Below are 9,061 nucleotides of genomic sequence, written 5' to 3' on the forward strand. Positions count from 1 at the left end.
ATTTTAGCACAGTAAGCGCCCATGTTTTCTTTGGTGCAGTCCCAATCTTTGTTGACTTGATTGATTACCACTGCTGAATCATCGTAAACAAGTAAACGCTTGATTCCGAGGGTAATTGCTACTCATAGTCCGTGGATGAGGGCTTCATATTCTGCTTCATTGTTTGTAGCTTGCCATAATATCTGAAGGACGTACTTGAGTTGCTTTCCGTCTGGAGAAATTAGGAGGACGCCTGCACCGGCTCCGCCTAGCTTGAGTGATTCATCAAAGTACATCTTCTAATGATCAAGGATGGTACTTGACACAGGTTGTTCAATTTCTATCCATTCGGCAACAAAATCAGCCAGGGCTTGAGATTTAATTGCCTTCCGTGGGGTAAAATCGATATTGAGAGCATCAAGTTCAACTGCCCACTTAGATATGCACCCCGTTGCATCTCTGTTGTGTAGGATGTCTCCGAGTGAGAAATCTGTCACCACATTAATCCTATGGCCTTCAAAATAGTGACGAAGCTTGTGTGAAGTGATCAGGAGGGCGTAGAGTAGTTTTTGCACATGTGGGTACTAGATTTTTGATTTTGATAGTACTTCGTTGATATAGTATATGGGGCGTTGTACTTTATATACATGCCCTTCTTCTTCTCTTTCTACAACAATCATAGTGCTGATCACAGTAGAAGTTGCCGCAATGTACAGCATCATTTCTTCATATTTCTTCAGAGGTGTGAGAACGGGTGAGGATGTGAGATATGCCTTGAGCTTCTTGAAAGCTTCGTTGGCTTCTTCTGTCCACTTGAACTTGTCTGTCTTCTTTAGTAATTTAAAGAAAGGTAACCCTTTTTCGCCTAGTCTAGATATGAAACGATTGAGGGCTGCCATGCAGCCTGTTAGTTTCTGCACATCTTTGACACTTCGAGGAGGGCCCATCTCTGTTATGGCTCAAATCTGCTTGGCGCTTGCTTCGATTCCACGATGATTGACCAAGAATCCGAGTAGTTGTCCTGAAGGAACTCCGAATACACACTTGTTTGGATTCAGTTTCCACCTCCATCTTTTCAGGTTTTCGAAAGTTTGCTTTAAGTCTTCTATTAGTATATCTAGGTTCTTTGTCTTTACCACTACGTCATCTACGTACGCTTCTACGTTTTTGCCGATCTGATCACCAAGACATGTTTGGATAGCTCTTTGGTAAGTTGCACCAGCATTTTTGAGTCCAAATGATATGGTTTTGTAGCAATAGGCACCGAATGGAGTGATGAAAGATGTCTTGCTCTGGTCTTGTTCCTTTAATGCAATCTGGTGATATCCTGAATAGCAATCAAGGAAGGATAATAGGGCAGATCCTACTGTTGAATCAACTATCTGATCAATGCGTGGTAGCCCGAATGGATCTTTCGGGCAGTGTTTGTTGAGATCTGTGTAGTCGACACACATGCGCCACTCGTCCGTATTCTTTTTCTATACCAGAATTGGGTTTGCTAGCCAATCTGGATGGAGGATTTCTCTGATGAATCCGGCTACCATTAGTTTCGTAATTTCCTTTTTAATTATTGCCTTCTTGTCAGGAGAGGATCATCGTAGTCGTTGCTTCACAGGCTTAGAGCCTTCATTGATATCAATTCTATGCTTAGCCAACTCTCTTGGGACCCCTGGCATGTCGGCCGGCTTCCAAGCGAAGATATCCTTATTGTCCCGAAGAAAGTTGGTGAGCGCGAGTTCCTATTTTCCCGATAGGTGGGCGCTGATGGTTGTCATTTTTGAGGGATCACCGGTGCCCAGGTCGATTTGTTTGACGTCGACTTCTTTCGGTGGTGCTAGGGTGCTGGGTTTTTTAGGTGGTATCTCTAGCTCTTCTAGGCTCATTTCCACTGCAACAGTGGTTATTTCTTTTCTTCCATCGTTGGCCTATGCTTTTGCTGTGATTTGGATTGCCTGAACATCACAGTCAAATGCACGCTTCAAATCACTCCGAAGAGAGAGAACACCGTTAGGCCCTGGCATCTTAAGCAACAGGTACAGATAATGTGGTATTGCCATGAATTTTGCTAGTGCTGGGCGCCCGAGGATTGCGTGATATGATGAATCGAAGTCCGCGACTTCAAATTTGATGAACTTTGTACGGTAGTTCGAGGGAGTCCCAAAAGTAACTGGTAGAGTGATTTGTCCAAGTGGCATTGCTGCCTTGCTGGGTACTATGCCATAAAAAGGCGTGCTTGTTGGTGTGATCATCCCGGCGAGTTGTAGTCCCATCTTCCTTAGAGTTTCTGAAAAAATGATGTTGAGTCCGGCTCCTCCGTCGATTAGTACTTTCATAACAGTCATACCGGCAATGGTTGGATCTAGAACCAGTGGGTAATGGCCTGTGTTTCCTACACTGGTCCATTGGTCTTCTCTTAAAAATTGAATTGGATACTCTGACCAATTGAGATATCTTGGTGTAGCAGGTTCTGCTGCCATGATGGTTCATAACGCTAGCTTTTCTTGATGTTTGCTTCTGGAATCTAGAACCCCGGCAAAGATTACCGCCACTGTCCCTCTGGATTTTTGGAATCCCTTGTCTTCATGGTTGTCTTCTTCTTTTTTTTGATTGTCTTCTTTATTGTTCCCCTTACTATCTTTCCTTGTGTATCTTTCATTGAAGGTGTAGCAATTTCCGATGGTGTGCTTTCCATTGGGGTGCAAGGGGCAACGTATGTTTTCAATGTCGTCATACCTTCTGGGTTTTGAAAACTTCTTTGATTTGTCAGCCATTGCTACTGTGTTGTCTGGTCCATGTTTTCTTTCCTATTGTCTGTTGTTTCGATGATTTTGCCTGTCCGGATTGTCTCGGTTGTTTCTATCCGGGAATCTTTCTCTTGTTTTTTCCTCTGCAGTAATCATCTTTTCCACTGTTTGTCTGAATTCTTCATTGTTTCTTGGATTTTCTTTGTAGAAGTCTTGAAATTACCACCTAGCCATGATTCCATGAGAGAAAGCTTCGATTACTTCTCGTTGTGTGATGTCATGTACTTGGGCTTGTAGTTCGCCAAATCATCGATAGTAATTTCTGAGACTTTCACCTCCTTTCTGCTTGAGTCCTTTTAACTCTGCATGGGTGATTAGGTGCATAATAATACCCACGAAATTTTCGCAGAAAGCTCTTTGCAAGTCTTCCCAATTTCTGATTGATCCTGAATTTAATTTGTCAAACCATTGAAGCGGCATGCTTTCTATGGCCATGGGAAAGAATAAGGTCTTGATGTCATCGTCTCCTCCGGCCAATTCAATCGATTGCGAGTAAATCCTGAGCCATTGCTTTGGTTCGGTCTTGCCATCATACTTGGAGTGGTTGGACGGCTTAAACTTATGAGGTAGTTGTATTGAAGCAAGTCTGTTCGCAAAATAGGGGAATCTATCGTGCGTTCTGGCTTCTGTGTATTCTGATTCAGCGCCCCCTTCTTGCCAACTGTTGTCTTGGTGAGAGTAGTTTTGCGTGGTTGTCCAAGTAGGTGCTTTGCTTCTGGTCTTTCTTGTTTGTTCGACCCGGTCATTTTGACTATGATTTCTTGTTTGGTGAGACTAGGATGCGTGAAGCCGTGAAATCTGAGTTGGATCGGACATCGCGAGCTGCGCGAATCTTCCAGCAAGTTGATCTGTCGTTGTCGCCGAAAATGGAAAAGTCCTGATGATGATCTGAATCTTCGAGGAGACGGCCTTGGAGCTTGCCATCGTCGCCTGCCTCGCAGATCCACGAACCGAAGATGAAGGTTGATCCCTTTGAGAAGATCATGTTGTCTAGGTCCATCGAGCTCTCAGATGCAAAGTCGCCGAAAGCCCCTACCTGGTGCACCAGCTGTCGATGTTTGACCACCGATAGCCTGCCACGGGGGTCTCCGGGGCAGTATATTCGGGCTTCAGCGTATGCGGAACTCGACGGTAAACGCAAGAGACAGTCGATTTATCCTAGTTCGGACCCTCGATCTTTGATCGAGTAATAGCCCTACGTCTAGTCGGCGTTAGCCTTTGCGTTGGATTAATCGTAAAGTGTTATGTCGTACAATTGTTCTCCGAACTCTCCGATCCAAGGAGCCCTGCCCTTCTTTATATAGTTAGGAGGCCAAAGTCCTAGTCGGTTTACAATGAGAGTTCCTAGTATGATTATAGAGTAATATTATTACTAAGATTACAGTGAAAGAATCATAATTAGACTAGGTCTTCTCCCTTCCTTGCGGGGTATCCCGTGGGTCCCGCACCGACAGCTTCCCTGATAAAGAAGAGGCAGAAGCATCATACTTAGAGTTTATGGGTTGTGAAGATGATAATTTTTTGTCAATCCTCCACCAAAGGTGCTCAGAAACAAACCGGTGTTATTTGTTGTGGCTGTGGTGCAGTCTTTTCTATTGCTGGTGCTCCTTTGGTTCGTTCTTGCTCGTTGCTACAAGTGTCTGTGATGCTCAAAATGCCATGGCTTGGTATGTTGTCTATCGGGGAAAGGAGCCTGGGGTCTATACCCTAAAATGCCTCCTTGCAGTGCTTCGGGCAACCAATGAACCCCTCAAATACCTTGGTTAATGGCTATTGCTTTGGTTCGGTCGTTTATTTTGATGATGTTTGACTTTTTCATTGCTAAGCATTGTTGTAGGTGCCTCTAATTGTTTCATATTGCCTGTGATGGTTTTAAAATACCATGAACACATGTAAAGACAATGACTTTGTGAGGAACTATGACTTTTGTTGTTTATGATTTGCTATGAGTACTATTGTCATGTTTATCTCATTAAAAGCTCCAAGGTCATTGTCAATGCCAAGCTTCTTGAACTGAGGTAAAGTTATCTCTGTTTTCTTCTATTCTTTTTCATTCTGCAATAGATGGTTGTAACCACACCAAACTCATACATGGGTACTCAGACCTAGGGCAATGCGGCCAACCAAATAAGACCTGGAATCACCAGTTCTTACACCGAAACGGTGCAAACGGGGAATCAAACACGATGCAGGTCATCCAGTATCTTGTACTCGGATATAACCAAACACACCCACTTGCATGCTTTCATCTAAGAAGAACCTGCACAGAGCCCTATCCCAAATCACCAATATCGAAACAACCAATCACGTCCATAGTCTTCCACCTCCTGGTCGCCTCCGTCCGCCCCCCACACAGCCACATTGCATCTCCCGCCCACACCAAAACAACCACGCACCGTGCACGGATCGAATCGGTTTTCGCTAGCACGTGGACGACGCTCTCCGGTAGCACGTGGACGACGCTCTCCGGTAAAAAGAAAATGTTGCTAGCACGTGGACTGAATCGGTTTGCTCTACCAAGGAACGTGCTCTGCCTTGCTCCTCAATTGCATTCGTTGTTAGCCATGACGTCATGCCTACGCAATATACGGTATTATTATTATAGTTACTGCTACTACTGTTTAGAGAAGACTCTTTCTTATACTCACTTCCCCAAAATGAAATCAACTTTTAGAATTATCTTAAGTAAAACTATTTTAAATTTGACATATTTTATAGAAAAAGTATAAATATTGTGACACAAAATTGATATTAATGTGCCACATAGCTGCAAATAGCAAAGAAACACGTACTCTGGATTTAAGCTATAGTACTCAACGGTGGAAGATGAGTTACAGAGGAAGGTGAGGTGAGTTGATTCAATTCTATTGGCCTAGAGATATTGTTTTTCCTCCCGTTGTAACGCACGAGCATCTTTGCTAGTACTTAATAATACCGTAGTATTGCATCCATGTCAAAAATCTTAAACAAATACCATATGTAGACATATATTTTTTTTTGAAACTAATACCATATATATATAGACGTATATAGATAGATTGATATAGAGGGGCAAACCTACCTAACCTAGGGAATGCAAATATTAGGGATTGGTCCACAGCCCACCTAAAAGGCTTGCTGTATTTTGTGGCCCAAGGCACAATACAATGGGCCTGAAACGAACCCGCATCACTATAAACCTACCCAACGCTCTGCTCTTCTCCTACCCCCGGGTCTCCTCCGTTGCTCTCCCTCCTCAGACCTCACTCACCTTATCCCCAAAACCCTATCAGCCCAAAATCGAACCCACCTCTGCCCTTCCCATGGCGACCACGCTCTTCTCCACCTCCCTCTCGCCCCAGTTCCTCTCCCTCTCCGCCAAGCCCACCACCGCTGCCCCGTCCGCCGCCGCCTTCCCATCGGGGCTGCCGCAGCTCCACGCGCTCTCCGCCGCGGCGGCGGGCTTCAGGCCGCTCGAGCCCGTGCGCGCGGCCGCGGCCGCGGCCGTGACGGAGGAGCTCGAAGCGGAGGGGCAGCCGGGCGGGGAGGAGTTCTCGGAGAATCTCAGGGTCTTCGTCGGCAACCTTCCCTTCAGCGTCGACAGCGCCCAGCTCGCGGGACTTTTCGAGCAGGCCGGCTCCGTCGAGATGGTCGAGGTGTGTCTCTACTTGCATTGGATAATCAGCAGGCCGTAGTGATCGCATTCGGGGTTGTTTCCTATTATACCTGACGTCGATGATATTGGCAATCCTAGTGTTCATAAATGATACTCCCTCAGTCCAAAAAAAACTTAGATGTTCTAGATTTTTTTAGGACAGATTGGTGCTCAACGGAAATTGAAAGTGAACCATGCTAATTAGGGAATAAGCTCCTCATTAAATGGAAAAGCTGATAATATGGCTAAATCTATTGTTCAAGAGCTATAACATAAGTTTTTTAGGACATTTTTTTAGTCATGGAACGTCAATTTGTATGGGATGGAGGGAGTACTACCAAAGTTCTGAAAAACAGAATATTCGTACTGTTGCGATAGGCAATACAAATACTACAGTGGAGAACACAATTAGCTGGGTCATAACTTCTTTCAATAGGCCACCCCCATGAACAAGATATATTACAGTTTTTTGCCAGTTGATAGCATTGCATTTTGTTGCAGGTCATCTATGACAAATTGACGGGAAGAAGCCGTGGATTCGGGTTTGTGACCATGTCTTCGGTCGAAGAAGTTGAGGCGGCTGTTGAGCAATTCAATGGCTATGTGAGTTCACTTTGGTTCTTCCAGAGCATTGCACATTCTTTGTTAACATATTTTGCTGTCATGGACCATTCTCCTAACGTATGACATAGCTTATTTACCTGGAAATGTGACCTTTCCAATATACTCTAGGAATTTCGTGATGTTCATGGTTTCCTACCAGATCCTGCATTGCATAAATCAAGTTACATTAATAATTACTCTTAAGGCTTCAGATAGAGCATATATATTCTGTTTTGTTGATTGAGTATATTCTGTTACAGAATGTTTAAATGTTGTTCATTTCATTATCTATCTGACTAGGTCTCTCAAAATATAGGTACTTGATGGACGAAGTTTGAGGGTGAATTCTGGGCCACCACCCCCCAGGGACCAATCCTCACCAAGAGTATCCAGGGGTGATGCCAACAGGGTCTACGTGGGTAACCTTTCTTGGGGTGTTGACAATTCAGCTCTGGCAAACCTGTTCAGTGGGCAAGGTGAGGTCCTGGAAGCAAGGATTGTATATGACAGGGAGAGTGGAAGGTCAAGGGGTTTTGGTTTCGTCACGTATGGTTCTGCCGAAGAGGTGGAGAATGCGATATCGAACCTTGATGGCGCTGTGAGTTCTCAATCCCATTTTAACCCTAGCTGCTTTGCATCGTAGCCTTTGAACTTTGTACTCTAGTCTTCTTTCAGGATGTACTGAATTGGTTTATCATTGCCCTGCAGGACTTGGATGGCAGACAGATCCGTGTCACGGTAGCAGAGTCGAAGCCACCTAGGCGGCAATACTGAAATTCCACTTCAGATGTTCTTAGGCGTACTGGTAGCCGCAGCTCTGGATTATAGTACCGCCGTTGCTGGATTTCTAGCTGTAGAATCTCCACCACATGGTTGGAAAGATTGGCTTGGCAATGAGATATGGATGCCCTCATGTATACGGCTCTTTATTTAACTTGTAAAATATTGGATTTCCGTGCTCAGTAGCCCTTTACACTTAGCTGCATTGTGTGGCTCTCTTCACCAACTTGAACTCTGCATTGTGATCATAGGTGCTTGTTTTTTTTTTAATCTAGGTGCTTGTAATGTTTGGTGAACTTGTCTCAAGTAGAGGTGGTTTCTCTCTTGTCAGCCGCACGTTTGTAGTGGCTCACCTCGCATGAGCTGACGAGCACGGCTGGTGTGAGCCTCTGCGATTGGTCCTTTTTCCTGTAGCGTCGACAACAGATGCTGGGCGTGTTTGATTTCGGCCCTCGAGGCCTGGCCGCGCCCGTCGGCTGCAACAGCCCGTGTTTGATTTCCTGGGTGTACCACCGAGCCCGGCTCGCCAGATGCAACACATGCTCTCTCTCTCCTGGCTCCTAGAAAATGAAATCCAGTTTCGTTTCCTGCCGGCCCGGCTCGCTTCAGCGCCGAAGCCCACGCTCGACTCACCTCTCACCGTTTCCGACTTCTCACCGCACAGCAGCGCACGCCTGGGTCTTCGTCTGCACGCCATTCGTGGTCGCCGCCGCAACCCCCATCGGGATGGCCGCGTCCTTGGAGGAGTCCCTTCGACGCCGTCATGAGGAAGACGACGGACGCCAGGTGCTGCGGCGCCAGGGAGGCGAGCAGGACCACCCACTGCACGACGCGCGTAACGACGGTGCTGCGGCGCCAGGGACGCCGAGCAGGAGCACCCATGCCCCCGGCCGGCGAGCAGGTCCTCCTTGCATGCTGGGCGTATACCACGGAGAAAGGGAGCAGCGGCGATGTGCAGCTGCTGGACATCGATGCCCTGCATGTGTTCGATGAAATGGCAGTGACAGTGTTTTGGGGTAACGTTACCATATCCTGAGGCCTGGTTTACCCGGACGAAATTTAGGAATTTGGCTACTGTATCACTTTCATTTTTATTTGACAATTAGTATTCAATCATGAACTAATTAGGCTCAAAACGTTCGTTTCGCAATTTTCAATCAAACTGTGCAATTAGTTTTTTTTCGTCTACATTTAATGCTCCATGCATGTATCGAAAAATTCGATGTGATGGTTACTGTAGCATTTTTTAGGAAAAATTTTT

The 9,061-nt window shown here is 45.6% G+C and overlaps 1 protein-coding gene across 2 annotated transcripts; it reads left to right on the plus strand.

The window, feature by feature from the left end:
• Positions 1 to 5,991: 5,991 nt before the first annotated feature.
• LOC136539790 (RNA-binding protein CP29B, chloroplastic-like) lies at positions 5,992 to 7,974 on the plus strand. 2 transcript variants are annotated; one of them, XM_066531771.1, is made up of 5 exons: positions 5,992 to 6,418; positions 6,919 to 7,020; positions 7,337 to 7,618; positions 7,729 to 7,797; positions 7,882 to 7,974. In XM_066531771.1, the coding sequence occupies exons 1-4, from the start codon at positions 6,086 to 6,088 to the stop codon at positions 7,792 to 7,794; spliced, it is 783 nt and encodes a 260-aa protein (XP_066387868.1). In that variant the 5' UTR covers positions 5,992 to 6,085; the 3' UTR covers positions 7,795 to 7,797; positions 7,882 to 7,974. The 2 variants fall into 2 exon arrangements, with proteins under 2 accessions (XP_066387868.1, XP_066387867.1); XM_066531770.1 differs by having other exon boundaries at positions 7,729 to 7,974.
• Positions 7,975 to 9,061: the final 1,087 nt, after the last annotated feature.

The sequence above is a fragment of the Miscanthus floridulus genome, chromosome 2 (genome assembly GCF_019320115.1).
Source record: "Miscanthus floridulus cultivar M001 chromosome 2, ASM1932011v1, whole genome shotgun sequence".
NCBI classification, from domain to species: Eukaryota; Viridiplantae; Streptophyta; class Magnoliopsida; order Poales; family Poaceae; genus Miscanthus; species Miscanthus floridulus.

What these genes read in the sequence shown, in the direction of transcription:
- LOC136539790 (XM_066531770.1), top strand. Translation starts at nt 6,086, where the DNA reads ATGGCGACCACGCTCTTCTCCACCTCCCTCTCGCCCCAGTTCCTCTCC. An exon ending in GCTCCGTCGAGATGGTCGAG is followed by an intron (nt 6,419 to 6,918) that starts GTGTGTCTCTAC and finishes ATTTTGTTGCAG; the next exon opens with GTCATCTATGACAAATTGAC. An exon ending in TATCGAACCTTGATGGCGCT is followed by an intron (nt 7,619 to 7,728) that starts GTGAGTTCTCAA and finishes ATTGCCCTGCAG; the next exon opens with GACTTGGATGGCAGACAGAT.